At 45.4% G+C, this 18,628-nt stretch overlaps 1 protein-coding gene across 8 annotated transcripts in view; it reads right to left on the reverse strand.

Moving 5' to 3' along the window:
* The window catches only part of usp19 (ubiquitin specific peptidase 19), a 148,465-nt gene that overhangs the window by 114,509 nt on the left and 15,328 nt on the right, over positions 1-18,628 (reverse strand). For 5 of the 8 annotated variants that reach the window (XM_078543079.1, XM_078543078.1, XM_078543075.1 and 2 more), the window contains exon 4: positions 16,874-16,918. The exons of the other annotated variants lie outside the window; for them this stretch is intronic. In XM_078543079.1, the coding sequence (XP_078399205.1) occupies positions 16,874-16,918 (45 nt within the window). The remainder of the gene's footprint in view (positions 1-16,873; positions 16,919-18,628) is intronic. 8 annotated transcript variants of the gene reach the window in all.

Raw genomic sequence — 18,628 nt, forward strand, 5'->3', positions numbered from 1 at the left:
AGGATAGGGTCTTCTGATTTGGTCAGTGGCCAGGGACAGGAGGGTGTGACTGCGAGTGAGGCAGGTAAGGGGACCCAGAGGGCAGGAGTGTGAGCCTCTGCAATTGTCCAACAGGTTTGAGGTTCTCTCAGCTTGTCTGGATGAGAGCAGGAGCTGTAGAGTGGATGAGCAAACTGACCATGGCACCGTGGTACAGGAAGCCATCCAAGTGGCGGGAGCAAAAAGGAATGTAGAGGTAGTAGGGGGACAGTAGAATGAGGGAGATAGACACTGTTCTCTGTAGCAAAGAGTCCAGACAGCTTTGTTGCCTGCCTGGTGCCAGGGTTCGGGGCGTCTGCTCAGGGTTGGAGAGCAGTTTGCGGTGAGAGGCGGAGGATCCAGTGGTCATGGTCCATGTAAGTACCAACAACATAGGCAGGATGAGGAAGGAGGGTCTGCATAGTCAGTATGACGAACTAGGCACCAAATTAAGAAACAGAACCCCAAAGATAATAATTTCTGGATTATTACCTGAGCCACGTGCAAATTGGCATTGTTAAATAAGATTAGAGAAATGAATATGTGGCTCAAAGACTGGTGTGGGAGAAGTGGGTTCCAGTTTGTGGGGCACTGGCACCAGTATTGGGGAAAGTGGGATCTGTACCATTGGGACGGTCTACACCTGAACCGTGCTGGGGCTGGTGTCCTCGTGAGGCGCCCAACTAAGGAAGTAGAGAGGGTTTTAAACTGAATAATGGGGCAAGGGATCAAATTTGGGAAGATATGGTAAACCAAAGAGCAGAGACACAGCAAGAGAGGCAGGTATTAATATGGAAAATGATAAATAGACTGTGACAGGAAGGGGCAGAGTTCAAATCTAAGAGCAAATCAGCAGATAAGACTAGATGCTGCAAAAATAATAAAAGGACAAAATTAAAGACTCTGTGTCTAAACGCATGTAGCATTTGAAACAAAACAGATGAACCGATAGTACAAATGGGAATAGATATGACCTGATAGCTATTACAGAGGCATGGTTACAGGATGACAGATTGGGACCTGAATATTAAGGGTACGTGACATTTAGGGAGGACAGGAAGTTAGGAAAAGGTGGAGGGGGGAGCTCTGTTAATTAGTGATGGTATTAGCACATTAGACAGGGATGACCCAAGTTCAGAAATTCAGGATGTTGAAGTGGTTTGGGTTGAGGTAAGGAATGATAAAGGCAAGAAGTCGCTTGTGGAAGTGGTGCACAGGCCCACTAATTGTAACCACACGATAGGACGGAGTATAAAAGAGGAGATAATGGGAGCTTGCCAGGAAGGTGGGGGGAGGTGATGGCATAGTGGTATTGTCGCTGGACTAGTAATCCAGAGACCCAAAGTAATGCTCTGGGGACCCGGGCTCGAATTCTGCCACGGCAGATGGTGGAATTTGAATTGAATGAAAATCTAGAATTAAAAAGTCTGATGATGACCACGAAACCATTGTCGAGGTTCATTAATGTCCCTTTAGGGAAGGAAATCTGTCGTCTGGTCTGGCCTACACATGACACCACAGCAATGTGGTTGACTCTTAAATGCCCTCCGAAAGGGCCTACCAAGTTACTCAGTTGTATCAAACCGCTACAAAGTCACAAAAAAGGAATGAAACCGGATCGGCCATCTGGCATTGACCCAAGCGCTGGAAACGACAACAGCAAACTCAGCCCTGTCGACCCTGCAAGGACCTCCTCACTAACATCTGGGGGCTAATGCCAAAATTGGGAGAGCCGTCTCACAGACTAGTCAAGCCTGGCATAGTCAACCTCACAGACACATATCTTACAGATAATGTCCCAGACACCACCATCGTCATCCCTGGGTATGTCCTGTCTCACCGGCAGGTCAGACCCAGCAGAGGCAGTGGCACAATTAACAGGAGGGGGTTGCCCTGGGACTCAACATCGACTCAGACCCCATGTCTCGTGGCATCATGTCAAACATGGGCAAGGAATCCCCCCCCCACCATGTTGAACATCACTTGGAGGAAGTACTGAGGGTGACAAGGGCACAGAATGTGCTCTGGGTGGGGGTCCATCACCAAGAGTGGCTCGGTAGCACCACTATTGACCGAGCTGGCCAAGTCCGTAAGGACATAGCTGCTAGAATGGGTTTGCGGCAAGTGATGAAGGAACCAAGAGGGAAAAACATATTGGATCTCATCCTCACCAACCTTCCTTCTGCAGAAGCATCTGTCCTTAACAGTATCAGTAGGAGTGACCACCGCATAGTCCTTGTGGAGGCGAAGTCCCATCTTCATATTGAGGAGACCTTCCATCATGTTGTGTGGCACCACCACAGTGCTAAATGGGATAGATTTCGAACAGATCTAGCAACTCAAGACTGGGCAATAATGAGGCTCTGTGGGCCATCAGCAGCAGAATTGTACTCTGACACAATCTGTAACCTCATGGTCTGGCATATCCCACACTCAACCATTACCATCAAGACAGGGGAGCAACCCTGGTTCAAAGAAGAGTGCAGGAGGGAATGCCAGGAGCAGCACCGGACATACCTAAAACTGAGGTGTCAACCTGGTGAAGCTATAAACACAGGACTACTTGCGTGCTAAACAGCATAAGCAGCAAGTGATAGACAGAGCTAAGCGACCCCACAACTAATGGATCAGATCTGAGCTCTGCAGTCCTACCACATACAGTTATGAATGGTGGTTGACAATTAAACAACTCACTGGAGGAGGAGGCTCCACAAATCTCTCCATCCTCAATGATGGGGGAGTCCAGCACATCAGTTCATTTGCTACAATCGTCAACCAGAAGTGTCGAGTGGATGATCCATCTCAGTCTTTTCCAAAGGTCCCCAGCATCTCAGATGCCAGTCTTCAGCCAATTCGGTTCACTCCAAGTGATAACAAGAAATAGCTGAAGGCACTAGATAGTGCTAAGGCTATGGGGCCTGACAATATTCCAGCAATAGCACTGAAGACATTTGCTCCAGAACTTGCCACATCCCTAGCCAAGCTGTTCCAGTACAGCTACAACACTGGCATCTACCCAGCTATGTGAAAAATTGCCCAGGTATGTCCTGTCCACAAAAAGCTGGACAAATCCAACCCGGCCAATTACCATCCCATTAGTCTGCTCTCGATCAACAATAAGGTAACGGAAGCAGTCATCAACAGTGCTATCAAGCGGCACTTGCTTAGCAATAACCTGCTCACTGATGCCCCGTTTGGGTTCCGCCAGGGTCACTCAGCTCCTGACCTCATTACAGCCTTGGTTCAAAAATGGGCAAAAGAGCTGAACCCCCGAGGTGAGGTGAGAGTGACTGCCCTTGACATCAGGGCTGCATTTGACCGGGTGTGGCATTGAATGTCAAGGGGCGATGGTTAGATTCTCATTTTTTGACTTGTGTGGCAACAATTGCACAGCAATTGGAAATATTTCTAATGAGAGAGAAAGGTTTGACGAATAGGCTCAGAAGGTAGAGCTGATTCTTACAAAGGGCAAGCTTGGTTTGTCCAAGAGCATTTTAGTGGCCTTAGATGTCTAAAACATAATGGATCTGTACAATAATGCAGTAAATGGCTAAGCTCCAAAATAAAAGCAACAAAGTCATCTCTAGCTTGTTTCAGAGGTTAGGTTAGGTTTAATATTTAGTTAAAAGGATAAGCTGTGTGTTTAGCTGCCTGAGTTCAGTGAGTTTCATAAAGATCAAGATATGATAAGGAAGGATCATGACTCTCAGTCAACCAGATTCCACACCTTTTGAATTTACATACCGATAGAAAAACAAAATTACACAGAATTAGCGCCGTTTTTGACTATAATTGTCAGTAAAATCTTTTAAAAATATAGGATTTGTGGAATTTAGACATCTTTTTCAGTTTCCCATGATTAAAAATATCTAATAGCATATCCAGAATAATTATGTCAGCTATATTAGAAACAATAATGGCCACACCCATAAAACCTGAGCCTTAAACTATTATCTACAGCTCTGGGGTATCTTTCCACTCAAAACAGGTTTATTCACAGTATGATGTTTTTCATTAATATCATCACTTGAAACCATAAAGTGCAGCATAACAGTTAGTCTTCTTTCTCCACAATAAAAACACAGCCCTTACTTTTCTCGACTTAACTTTTTTGGCTTTTTTCATGTTAGTGTGATCCAACTGGAAAAGGTTGGAAGCTGCAAACGAGATGTTAAAGAGGTGCAATATGGTTCTGGAGTCGCAGGGTACAGGCCACTATCCTACACTCCCTCAATGGTGAAATTTTTATCAATTCCTTTCAAAATCCTAAAAAAAAAAGAACTCAATTATCCCACAACCCTCAAATCAGGGCCAAGCTGTCCAGGAGGGGAGGTAGGAAACACTTTTTCACGCATAGGACAATGGAAGTGTGGAACACTACTATAAAAACCAGTAGATGCTCGCACAATTAATATTTTAAATCTTTGAGTAATAGGTTTTTTGCTAGCCTAGGTTATAAAAACATGGAGCCAAGGTGGGCGAATGGAGTTAAGATACAGATCAGCGATGCTCTGTGCAAGGGCTTGAATGGCTTCCTTCTATTTCCATGTTCCTTACATGACCTCACTATGTCCCAAAGCACTTTACAGCTAATAAAATGCCGTGGACCTTTAGTGACTGTTGTAATGTAGGAAATACGCAACTAATTTGAACACAGCAAGGATCCTCAAATAGCCACGAGCACTTTACAGCACCGCATCCCTAGAATGCAGCCAAACCATGGGTGCGGTTAACAGCAGAGCCGACCATTTAGCTGCTACTACTCAAACTAGAATTAACTGGCAGATAACTGTAATTAGAATTAGGATAAATGTTATCAATTAGCATTTGGAGTACAAAATTTCACGTGAGAACATTGTCAATTCCAGTGAAAGTCTGCTTTATTTTCCTAAGGGTAGGGGTTCCCCGAGTGCGATTACTAACAAAAGCAACAATTTCTCCGAAACCTGGCAAAATAAAAGCAGCCTGCGCCAGTTACAATGCCAATGCTGACATCTGTCAAGAATAGTATGTAGTTAGGAATCAGCTTGAAATTACCGTATAACTGAAGAGGCTATCACACAAGTTATTTTGAGTTTACTAACATACGAAGAAGGGGTGGGCCATTTGGCCTCTTGGGCCTGCTCCACCATTCAATAAGATCATGGCTGATCTGATTATAACCTTAACTCCACATTCCCACCTACCACCTGATAACCTTTCTTACCTTGCTTATCAAGAAACTATCTAGCTCTGACTTAAAAATATTCAAAGGCTCTGATTTCAAGCCCCTTTTGAGGGGGAGAGTTCCAAAGACTCACGTCCCTCAGAAAAAAATTTCTCCTCATCTGAGTTTTAAATCAGTGACCTCTTATTTTTAAACAGTGACCCTTAGTTCTAGATTCTCCCACAAGATGAAACGTCTTCTTCACGTCCACCCTGACCAGACCCCTCAGGATCTTGTATGTTTCAATCAAGTCGCCTCTTACTCTTCTAAACTCCAGCAGATACAAGCCTCATCTGTCCAACCTTTCCTCATAAGACAACCTGCCCATTCTAGGTATTAGTCTGGAAAGCCTTCTCTGAACTGCTTTCAACACACTTACATCCTTCCTTAAATAAGGAGACCAACACGGTACAGAGTACTCCACTACTCACTAGTGCTCTGTATAACTGAAGCATATCTCCCTACTTTTGTATTTAATTCTTCTCAATAAACGATAACATTCCATTAGCTTTCCTAATTACTTGCTGTACCTGCATATTAGCCTTTTGCGATTGATGCACTAAGGCACCCAGGTCCCTCTGCATCTCAAAGCTCTGCAATCTCACCATTTAGATTAAGGGACAGGTTGCTAGTAATTATTGATCCAAGGCATGTTAAGCTGTCGATGACTTCCAGAGTGAAGTTGTCAATGTTGATGGAAAATGGAGTCTCTATGTGCTGGCGCATAACTTCAGTCTACCTGATGCTGACCGTCAATCCAAACTCCTTGCAGACCTGGAAGAACTGATCTACAAGCTGTTGCAAGTGAACTTTCAGTATGGGATGCCAGCATGGTGTCAAACAGCAACTCATGAACAAGGGCATTTTGCATGCCAGGACCAGTCTTGCCAAGTTAAACAGCTTGCTGCTGTCAGCTCCAGCATTCAGGCAGACACCCTCATTCGAATCGCCAAGTGTAAAACAGCAGCTTGGAGGAAATTGTACCAAAGAGTTAGCGCCAGGACACGGCCCTGGTTTACCACGCTGCTCATCTTGAAAGCCTCCATTGATGCTCCATTGCAACCAAAGCTGTGCATGTTCTCGTGGAAAGAAGAAATGACGCCCAGAGTCCAGGCAGGCAGCCCATTTCCCATCTCTACTGTCAAGGTTGAAGGCCTTGGTGAGTTTATGAAGGAAATAAAGTGGTCTGCAATGTTCGCAGCACTTCTCCCTTAACCAGTGAAGTAAGAGAATCGTGTCAACTGTCAATCTGCCAGCTGACTTTGGACCTTGCTGCACACCAGGGAGTCGTCAGTGTCACAGTCAGTGCTGCGATCAGTGATGAGGACACTCTTGAGGGTGGTATGCCTGGTGATAACGAGATCTAGCTGGTGCCGGTGGTGTGATCTCAAATGTCTCCAGGACATCTTGTGGCACGGCTTGGTTTGGAAGTAGCTGCTCACCACACGGATCCTATGGTAACGGAAATAAAAACAGAAAATGCTGGAAAAACTCAGCAGGTCTAGCAGCAACTGTAGGGAGAGAAACAGTTAACAATGAGTCCGTATGACTTTTCTACAAAGCTGATGCATCCTGTGTCAATACCTTGCCCAGGTCATTTGCAGTGTGGCAACCTGGTAATTGTGTTTTCAAATCACACTGCCATCTCCATTTTGGAGGGCTTTGTAGGTCATACAGACTCGAAATGTTAACTCTGCTTCTCTCTCCACAGGTGCTGCCAGACCTGCTGCATTTTTTCCAGCATCTGGTTTTATTTCAGATTTCCAGCACCTGTTGTATTTTGCTTTCACCCCATGGTAACAGCACAGCTCCAGCAGCCTCTGTCCATTTTCATTCATCATGCAGACTCTCCAGTGTCCTATGCACATTGGCCAAGCTGCGTAGTCAGTGCCCACCCTTGCATTGAGGTCCCCCAGAAGGTACAGTCCCTCAGTGCTGGGAATTCTGCTGATAGTGTCAAGTGCCTCATAGAACTAATCCTTAACATCTGGGGTGGGGGTGAGTGCTGGAATATAGATGCACAACATTAACTGGGCCTGAGTGTTTTTTTCATTCATTCATGGGATGTGGGCTTCGCTGGCTGGGCCAGCATTTATTGCCCGTCCCTAGCTGCCCTTGAGAAGGTGGTGGTGAGCTGCCTTCTTGAACCGCTGCAGTCCCTGTGGTATAGGTACACCCACAGTGCTGTTAGGAAGGGAGTTCCAGGATTTTGACCCAAGTGATGGTGAAGGAACGGCGATATATTTTCAAGTCAGGATGGTGAGTGACTTGGAGGGGAACTTCCAGGTGGTGGTGTTCCCATCTATCTGCTGCCTTTGTCCTTCTAGATGGTAGTGGTTGTGGGTTTGGAAGATGTTGTCAAAAGAGCCTTGGTGAATTCCTGCAGTGCATCTTGTAGATGGTGATGTGACGAGTAAGAAGTCTCGCTGAGCCTTATGCAGGAGTTCAAAGCTTGCAAGTAGCATGTTTTTTTACTGTGAAAACCACTATGCTCATGTGGTGCCTCAAGTTTTCCCGCCAGAGGAAGGTGTAATGTTTCTCTTTAAGGGATCCACTTTGGGCAAGGAAAAGTGTGAATATAAGAACAAACATAACTAGAGGCAGGAGTAGGCAATTCAGCCCCTCGAGCCTGCCCCGCCATTCATTACGATCATGGCTGATCTCATTTCAGCCTCAACTCCAATTTCCCGCCCTCTCCCCAGAACCTTTCAACCCGTTACTAATTAAAAATCTGTCTACCTCCTCAAATTTATTCAGTGTCCTGGCATCCACTGCACTCTGAGGTAGTGAATTCCACAGATTCACGACCCTTTGAGAAAAGTAATTCCTCCTCATCTAATTTAAATCTACCACCCCTTAGCCTAAAACTATGGCCTCGTTCTAGAATGCCCCACAAGGGGAAACATCCGCTCCACGTCTACTTTGTCTATCCCCTTTAGCATCTTATGTACCTCAATTAGATCTCCTCTCATCCTTCTAAACTCTAGCCAGTATAGGCCTAAACTGCTCAATCTCTCCTCATAAAACAAGCCCCGCATCTCTGGAATTAATCTAGTGAACCTCCTCTGAACCACCTCCAACGCAACTTCCTCAAGTAAGGGGACCAAAACTCTGCACAGTACTCCAGGTGCAGTCTCACCAATGCCTTGTACAGTTGCAACAACACTTCCCTATTTTTATACTCTAGTCCTTTAGCAATAAATGCCAAAATTCCATTTGCCTTCCTTATTACCTGCATACTGGCTTTCAGCGATTAATGCACGAGGACACCCAGATCCCTCTACACTGAAGCATTCTGAAGTTTCGCTCCATTTAAATAATGTCGCCTTTTTATTCTTCCGACCAAAATGGATAACCTCACACTTATCCACGTTAAACTCCATCTGCCAAATTTTAGCCCATTCACCTAACCTGTCCATATCCATTTGTAAATTTCTTATTTCTTCATTGCAACTTACTTTCCCATCTATTTTGGTGTCATCTGCAAATTTAGCTATATTGCCTTCTATCCCTGAATCCAAGTCATTAATATAGATTGTAAATAGTTGGGGCCCAAGGACCGAACCCAGTGGCACCCCACTAGTTACAGCTTGCCATCCAGAAGACCACCCACTTATCCCGACTCTCTGCTTTCTGTTGGTCAGCCAATCCTCTATCCAAGCTAATATATTACCCCTAACTTCGTGTGATCTTATCTTGTGTATTAATCTTTTGTGCGGCACCTTATCAAAGGCCTTCTGGAAGTCCAAATATACTACATCTACAGGATCCCCATTATCCACTTTGCTTGTCACATCTTCAAAGAACTCTAGCAAATTAGTCAAACACGACTTACTCTTCATAAATCCATGCTGACTCTGATGGATTGCATTTTGACTTTCCAAATGCCCCATTACTACTTCCTTAATAATGGATTCCAACAATTTCCCAACGACAGATGTTAAACTAACTGGTCTATAGTTTCCTACTCTCTGCCTCCCCCCACTTTTTGAATAAGGGCGTTATATTAGCATTTTTCCAATCCACTGCAATTGCAAGTCCAAAGTTATGCAATTTGGGAGGAAAATCAGAAATGCAGAGTATTTCTTAAATAGAGATTGGGGAGTGTTTATTTCCAATGGGACCTGGATGCCCTTGTTCATGAGTCAATGAAAGCTAACATGCAGGTGCAACATGCAATTAGGAAGATGAAAGTATGTTAATGTTTATTGAAAGATGATTTGAATACAGGAGTAAAGAAGTGATGCTGCAGTTGTATAGAGCCTTGGTTAGACCACACCTGGAGTAGTTTGTGGGGTTTTGGTCTCCTTACCTAAGGAAGGATATACTTGCCATAAAGGGAGTGGAACAAAGGTTCACCAGACTGATTACTGGGGTGGCAAGATTGTCTGATGAGAAGAGATCGAGGAGACTGTGCCTGTATTCTCTGGAGTTTAGCAGAACGAGAGGTAATCTCATTGAAGCTTTCAAATTCTTACAGAGCTCAAAAAGGTAGATGTACGAAGGATGTTTCCCATGGTTAGGGGTTCTAGAATCAGGGGACACATCTCAGAATAAGTGGTTGACCATTTAGGACTGTGTTGGGGATTTCTTCACACAGGGGGTGGTGAATCTTTGGCATTCTCTATCCCAGAGAATGGGGCCAGTCAACCTAACAGAAGCAGCAACAACCCAGTGTTTTCAAACTCAAAAATGTTACTTGTGCATCACACATGACTGCAGAGTTGTGAGGCTCATCTGATTTTATACCATGTGGAGTAAAACACCTGCAGGTCAGCAAGCAGAGGAGGATATCAGGTAGTCTGGCTCCTCCACGGTCAGATAATTCCTATCTTAAAAACTATCACAAATTGAAACAAGTACTTTGTAGGAAAGTGACAGCAATAAGAAACTACCATCTTTATATTTTCATACTGACACAACCCCTCTCCAACATTCTACGATAGAAATTCCGAAACTTTATCTCTACTGTGAATTCATTTCTAAATCTAGCAGCTGCCCCCATCCCTCTACACACATAGCAATTTAATATTGTAACTGCCTTAATGCCCAAGCTTCGTACAAAGTGTGCAAATTATAATACACATATACAACATAAACAATGGCTTAATAGTACTACTTGCCATTAATGTGACGGTTGAGGGCGATTGTTCGAGCATAAGTGCATAATGTTCGGAGCGAGGTGATAGCTTGACTCCTAAGTGGTTTTAGTGTGTCCAACAGGTCGATGTGATGCGTCGAGTGTGTGGGTGAAGAGAGCTAGCATGCTTTCCACTTGTGTGCTTGTCATTTTCAGCCTACACTGCTGGTTAGCAGCAATGTGAAAAAGAGCCAAATATACCAGCTTCTCCCCATCAGTACATAGCCCCTCTATTAGCAAATCCTCAGCTGTGCCTCTTCATGGTGACATATGGAAACTGGGCCCCTCATGGCCACAGGTTAAAATTTCAGAGGAACTCAGAGGAGGTTTGGCCCCTCCAGGCATGCAGCATGCAGACTCACAGGCATGTGGACATGCCTTGGCACTCACAAACCAAACTCCCAGCTATGGGGCAATAGTGCCACCGTCTTGTGGATACCTCAGGAGAATTTGAGGACTAAGGGAGTAAACCCTGACGAAAATCTGGACTAGAGCCCAAAGGTCGACTGATGTCTAAATAAATAATTTTCTGGCAACTCCTGCAAACAAGCTGTTGCCAAACATAGTACTTTGCATTCCTTTGGATTCAACCAGAGAGTTTGAGAGGGGGACCCTGACTTTTGGGCATCCATTTTGCCCAGGCTTGTGCCCTGGAGAGGATATTCCTGTATCGCTGTGTAGCGTTAACACATGGGAGACAGCAGTTATGAGTGATAATCCCAATTCGACTGGCGTAGAGAATGTGTGCTATGGGCTGTCTCTGATGGTGGGAGGGGCAATAGTGTTCGACTGGTCAACTGCCACCCAACGCAAGTCAGGCAGCTCCCAATGAGTAAGGTCTACCTGCCCATGGTCCATCTGCTTCAATGTGTGCTTGGAGCTTGGACAAATAGACGGAATCCATCACACCAGGTAAACAAACCAAACAAAAGATGCCAGCTCTTCAACTGGCAGACTGAAACATTAGGACCTCATGCACAGGATTGACAGACAACCTTGCAGCTGGTCGATAACATGTGCAAGACAGCTGTGATCAACATTTATCTTGATAGGCTGAGCATTGAGCTGAACATAGCTTCCCTACAAGAGACCAGCTTTGGAATGAACAGATCACTGAAAGAAAAACATTACATTCATCTGGCAGGGGGAGAGTTCAGAGGAAAAATGTGAGAAAAAGGTGCAGGCCTCATTGTAAGGAACTCACTCCTCTCAATGATAAAACCCACCACAAATGGTTCAGAACGTTTTCTCTCCATCCAGCTTTCAACTCAAACAAGGCCAGTTAACCTCATGAGTATCTATGCTCCAATGCTCTGCTCTACTAACGAGGCTGGAATAGACAGATTTTTGATCTCTCAGGGAATCAAGGGATATGGGGAACACGCAAGAAAGTGGAGTTGAAGCTCAAGATCAACCATGGTCGTATTGAATGATGGAGCAGGCTCAATGGGTCATATGGTCTACTCCTGCTCCTATCTTGCGTTCTTGTAAAACCCCAAGAGTGAATACCTTTACCTACTGGGGGATTTCAATACAACAAACAGGGTGGAAGTGGATCCTGAGGCCTGGCCCTCCTGCTTCAAACCATACTGAGTACCCAGATAAAAACTAACAGTTCCTTGGCTCAGTTGAACAGGGGGAGGCAGTGGCGTAGTGGTTCTGTCGGGATCGTTCCCTCCGGGACACCCTGGTCCACTCCTCCATCACCCCCTACTCCTCAACCCCCACCTATGGCACCTCCCCATGCCCACGCAGAAGATGCAACACCTGCCTCTTCACTTCCTCTCTCCTCACCGTCCAAGGGCCCAAACACTCCTTTCAAGTGAAGCAGCATTTCACTTGCATTTCCCCTAACTTAGTCTACTGCATTCGTTGCTCCCAATGGGGTCTTCTCTACATTGGAGAGACCAAACGCAAGCTGGGCGACCGCTTTGCAGAACACCTGCGGTCTGTCCGCAAGAAAGACCCAAACCTCCCTGTCGCTTGCCATTTTAACACTCCACCCTGCTCTCTTGCCCACATGTCTGTCCTTGGCTTGCTGCATTGTTCCAGTGAAGCCCAACGCAAACTGGAGGAACAGCACCTCATCTTCCGACTAGGCACTTTACAGCCTTCCGGGCTGAATATTGAATTCAACAACTTTAGATCTTAAACTCCCTCCCCCCATCCCCACCCCGTTTCTTCCCCCTCCCTTTTGTTTTTTTCAATAATTTATATAGATTTTTCTTTTCCCACCTATTTCCATTATTTTTAAATCTACAACTAATACCTTGTCAGTCTTTCCACCCCACCCCTACTAGAGCTGTACCTTGAGTATCCTGCCATCCATTCTTAATTAGCACATTTTCTTAGATAATATCACCACCTTCAACACCTATTTGATCCTTTTGTCTGTGACATCTTTTGATTATCTGCTCCTATCACTACTTGCTTGTCTCTACAACCACACCCCCCCCTCTACTTCTCTCTCCCCCCACCCACCTTAAACCAGCTTATATTTCACCCCTCTCCTAACTATACTCAGTTCTGTTGAAGGGTCGTGAGGACTCGAAACGTCGACTCTTTTCTTCTCCACCGATGCTGCCAGACCTGCTGAGTTTTTCCAGGTAATTCTGTTTTTGTAGTGGTACTGTCGTTGGACTTGTAACCCAGAGACGCAGAGCAATGCTCTGGGTTTGAATCCTGCCACGGCAAATGCTGAGTAGAATTTGAATTAATTAAAAATCTGGAATTAAAAGTCTGATGACCATGAAACCATTGTCGGTTGTTGTAAACATCTTTTAGCGGAAGAAAATTTGCCGTCCTTACCTGGTCTGGCCTACCCTACATGTGACTCCAGACCCATAGCAAAGTGGTTGACTCTTAAATGTCCTCTGAACGAGGGTAATTAGGGTTTGCCCAGCCAGTGATGCCCAGATCCCATTATTGAATAATAAAAAAAAACGACAATGACAAACCTGTCGGCCCTGCAAAGTCCTCCTTACTAATATCAGGGGGCTAGTGCCAAATTTGGGAGAGCTATCTCAGACTAGCCAAGCAACAGCCTGACATTGTCCTCCTCACGGAATCATACCTTACAGATAATGTCCCAGATACCACCATCACCACCTCGGAGTATGTCCTGTCATTGGGACAGGGCAGACCCAGCAGAGGTGGTGGCACAGTGCTTTACAGTCAGAAGGGGATTGCTCTGGGAGTCCTCAACATCGACTCCACATCCCATGAAGTATCATGGACAAGGAAACCTCCTGCTGAATACCACATACCACCCTCCCTCAGTTGATGAATCAGTGCTCCTCCATGTTGAACACCACTTGGAGGAAGCACTGAGGGTGGCAAGGACACAGAATGTATGTGTGGGGGACTTCAATGTCCATTACCAAGAGTAGCTCAGTAGCACCACTACTGACCAAGCTGGTCGAGTCCTAAAATAACTAGCTGCGGCAGGTGGTGAGGGAACCAACAAGAGGGAAAAACATACCAACCTGCCTGCCACAGATGCATCTGTCCATGACAGTACCAGCAGGAGTGACCACTGCACAGTCGTTCTAGAGATGAAGTCCCACCTTCACATTGAGGATACCATCCATCGTGTTGTGTGGCACGACTACTGTGCTAAATGGGATAGATTTCAAACAGATCTAGCAACTCAAGACTGAGCATCCATGAGGTGCTGTGGGCCATCAGCAAAATTGCACTCAAACAAAATCTGTAACCTCATGGCCCGCATATCCCCCACTCTACCATTGCCACCAAGCCAGGGGATCAACCCTGGTTCAATGAAGAGTGCAGGAGGGCATGCCAGGAGCAGCACCAGGCATACCTAAAAATGAGGCGTCAACCTGGTGAAGCTATAGCACAGGACTACTTGCGTGCCAAACAGCATAAGCAGCAAGCAATAGCAGAGCTAAGCGATACCACAACCAACGGGTCAGATCTAAGCTCTGCAGTCCTGCCACATCCAGTTGTGAATGGTGGACAATTAAACAACTCACTGGAGGAGGAGGCTCCACGAATGTCCCCATCCTCAATGACGGAGAAGCCCAGCACATCAGTGCAAAAGATAACGCTGAAGCATTTGCTACAATCTTCAGCCAGAAGTGCCAAGTGGATGATCCATCTCGGCCTCCTCCAGAGGTCCCCAGCCTTCAGTCAATTCGATTCACTCCAATTGATATCAAGAAATGGCAGATAGTGCAAGCGTTGTGGGGCCTAGCAACATTCTGGCAATAGTACTGAAGACTTGTGCTCCATAACTTGTCACACCCCTAGCCAAACTGTTCGTGTACAGCTACAAACTGACATCTACCCAGCTATGTGGGAAATTGTCCAGGTATGTCCTATACACAAAAAGCAGGACAAATTCAACCCAGCCAATTACCGCTTATCCATCTACTCTCAATCATCAGTAAAGTAATGGAAGGGGTCATCAATAGTGCTATTAACGGCACTTGCTTCACAATAACCTGCTTACTGACGCCCAGTCTGGGTGCCACCAGGGCCACTCAGCTCCTGACCTCATGACAGCCTTGGTTCAAACATGGACAAAAGAGTTGAACTCCTGAGGTGACATGAGTGTGACTGCCCTGGACATCAAGGCAGCATTTGACCGAGTGTGGCATCAAGGAGCCCTAGCAAAACTGGAGTCAATGGGAATCAGGGGGAAGACTCTCCACTGGTTGGAGTTGTACCTTCCACAAAGGAAGATTGTTGTGGTTGTTGGAGGTCAGTCATCTCGGCTCCAGGACATCGCTGCAGGAGTTCCTTGGGATAGTGTCTTCAGCTACTTTATCAATGACCTTCCTTCCATCATAAGGTCAGAAGTGGGGATATTTGTTGATGATTGCACAATGTTCAGCACCATTCACGACTCATCAGATACTGAAGCAATCCATGTCCAAATGCAGCAAGACCAGGTTTGGGCTGACAAATAACATTTGCGCCACACAAGTGCCCGGCAATGACTATCTCCCACAAGAGAGAATCCAACCATCACCCCTTGACATTTAATGACATTGCCATCACTGAACATCCCCAATATCAACATCCTGGGGTTACCATTGACCAGAAACTGAACTGAACTAGCCATATAAATACTGTGACTACAAGAGGAGGTCAGAGGCTAGGAATCCTGCGACGGGTAACTCACCTCCTGACTCCCCAAAGCCTGTCCACCATCTACAAGGCACAAGTCAGGAGTGTGATGGAATACCCCCCACTTGCCTGGATGAGTGCAGTTGCAACAACACTCAAGAAGCTTGACAACATCCAGGACAAAGCAGCCCGCTTGATTGGCACCACATCCACAAACATTCACTCCCTCCACCACCGATGCATAGTAGCAGCAGTGTGTACCATCTAGAAGACGCACTGCACCAAACCCAAGTTCACCAAAGCTTCTTAGACAGCACCTTCCAAACCCATGACTACTACCATCTAGAAGGACATAGGCAGCAAATAGATGGGAACAGCACCATCTGGAAGTTGACCTCCAAGTCACTCACCATCCTGACTTGGAAATATATCGCTGTCCCTTCACTGTCATGGGGTCAAAATCCTAGAACTCCCTCCCTAACAGCACTGTGGATCTGCCTTCACCACATGGACTGTAGCGGTTCAAGAAGGCAGCTAACCACCACCTTCTCATGGGCAACTAGGAATGGGCATTAAGTGCTGGCCCTGCCAGTGTAGCCCACATCCAGCGAATGAATAAAAGAAAACAAAACAGCCGCTCTCTGGCATTCCCATACACAGTGCAGAACCTAAACGGAACGTACTTCGGACACCACTGAATGAATTTTCTGAAAAAGACCAGGGAACAGAATTACATCTTAAATATTAAGATTTTAAACGGAGCACGTGAGGGTTGGTGTGCGGGCACACATGCCATTATAAAGTGCACAAATTTGACTAGATCATACAAATAAAGATGAAGAGCTCTTAGTTGCATCTAGAGGCACAGCATGCAAAAGCAAAGAGGTAATGTTTAACTATTTATGAGTTTAGTTAGGTCAAAGACCTATTAGCATTAATACTCGAGAAAGAAAGAGGCATTTAGGTAATCTGTTCTGCTGTACAATAGTCTGGTTTGTCACCTCAAACTGCCCCTAGCATAAGGGGGACTGGCCTAAAACAGCCAGGACTTCACAGTTGCAGACAGCTCAAAACACTCCCCCAAGACACAATCCAGTTTGGAAGCGTGGAATCTACAAATGCACAGCTGAGTACTTTTTAAAGAGTTCTTGCTCATGAATTTGAAGTCCTGTCATACTTCGCCAAAATCCTGGTACCAATCTCCCCATCCCAAACTAGTCCACTGCTTGTTCTCTGTTAAAGTTGCATTTAAATAGTTACATAATGTGCCTTGAAGCAACTTGATGCATTTGGGTTACAGAAAGCAAGAGGCATTCAGGCCAGAAATGGGAAGCACTTACTGCAGTTCCAAACTCCTGCTACTAAATACAATCAGCTACAGAACAGTTAGAACACAGGCAAGCTCCAAGACTTACCATCACTGTCTATCCCTCGCAATGCATCCTCATTGCTTGGCAAATCTAACAATTAGAATATACAGAAACAGATTCAGTAGATCAGGTAGGTTCAAAAGGTACAATTTTTCCTTCTCCCCCAGTCAACTGAAAGATTCAAAAAGTTTGCATTTTCCACTTGATCACAGCATGTCAGTGGCTGAACTTGTACGTGGGGCATATTGAGCACAGGAATGGCTGGAGCGCAATAGCCCCCCTCCCCCCCGCCCCCCCCCCCCCCCCCCCACCCCCGACACCCACCAGTGCAACACGTGAAGAGGGCTCAGGTGCCAAGGAGTGATCACCTGTGCAATGCTAATGCAAGGGGTGGGGGGGGGGGGGGGGGGGGAGAGCACCTTAGAGAGAGGAGAAAAAAAAACTTCAATTTCTTGAGAATCAAGAAAGTTGAGTGTTCTGCAACCCTGCTCCTTGGCCACTGTCAGCTGTGCAAAAGGCCACAGGTAGGCACCAGAAAACACTGATGTCTGTTGTTCCAATCTTTCTCCCCTGCTCCCATGAGGGGGGTGGAGCAGGAGTGGTGGGTCAGTCGCACGAACTGTGATCAACCTGGTTCCCCAGTATTTATAATGACACAATAAAGGAGGTCACTTATTACACAAGAGGGCGAGAGTCTGGGTGTGGTAAACAAACAAAAAGTTCTGGGAGTACAAACATATCAATCACAAAGTTACTCCACAGGTTAGCAAGGCCATAAAAAAACAAACAAAAGAGTATGCTTTATTTCTAGAGGGATAGAATCAATAGGTAGGGAAGTTATGCTAAACCTGAACTGAACCTTGGTTAGACCAGAGTATTGCATGCATTTCTGGTCATCATATTATAAAACGGATATAGAGATGATACCAGAAATGCTTAGGAATACATATCAAGAAAGGATTGACAAGCTGGTTCTCAGCTCGCTTGAAAAAAGGCTGAGGGGTGATCTAATAGAGATCTTGAAAATTATGAAAGATTTTAATAGAGTAGCACACAGAGAATGTTTCCTCGTGGGGAAGAGTTGGCAGGTTGGCAGGCTGTGACTAGTCGGGTGCCGCAAGCATCAGTGCTCGGGCCCAAGCATTTCACAATCCACATCAATGACTTGGGTGTGGGGGCCAAATGTAACATTTCCAAGATGACACAAAACCAGGTGGGAAGTGAAATAAAAGCAAGTGCTGGAAAAACTCAGCAGATCTGGCAGCATCTGTGGAGAGAGAAAGAGAGTTAATGTTTCGGGTCCATATGACTCTTCTTTGTATTTAAGGGGAAGCTGAACAAGCATTTGAGGGAGAAGGGAATAGATGGTTACAATGTCAGATTTGGATGAGAAAAGACAGGATCCGGCTCCAGTGAAGCATAAACATCGGCCTATGCCATTTATCCCGTGTCATATTACGTAATTTAATCACCTCAATACTACAATACCAGTAAAACTATTCGCTTTCACTATTCAAAAAACGAAGAGACCTTGCATTAATATCATATCTTACAATTTCTCAAAAACAGAACAAGATTTTTTCTCTTCAACCCACAATGAATAACTTTGAAATATATGATGTTGTATCTGGTTAAAGAATCCTGACTAATGATCCAGAAAGAGTCTAACTTAATCACTTTTGACTCGAGGTCAGAAACTTCCAAAAACAAACAAATTCCAGACCCTGCACAAGAGAAATTGCTGCAAGGATTTGCACATCTTGACTTTCTCAAGCACAGTAAATTTGTTTAGTTTAAAGT

This window comes from Cetorhinus maximus, chromosome 6, assembly GCF_964194155.1.
Source record: "Cetorhinus maximus chromosome 6, sCetMax3.hap1.1, whole genome shotgun sequence".
Lineage (NCBI taxonomy): Eukaryota > Metazoa > Chordata > Chondrichthyes > Lamniformes > Cetorhinidae > Cetorhinus > Cetorhinus maximus.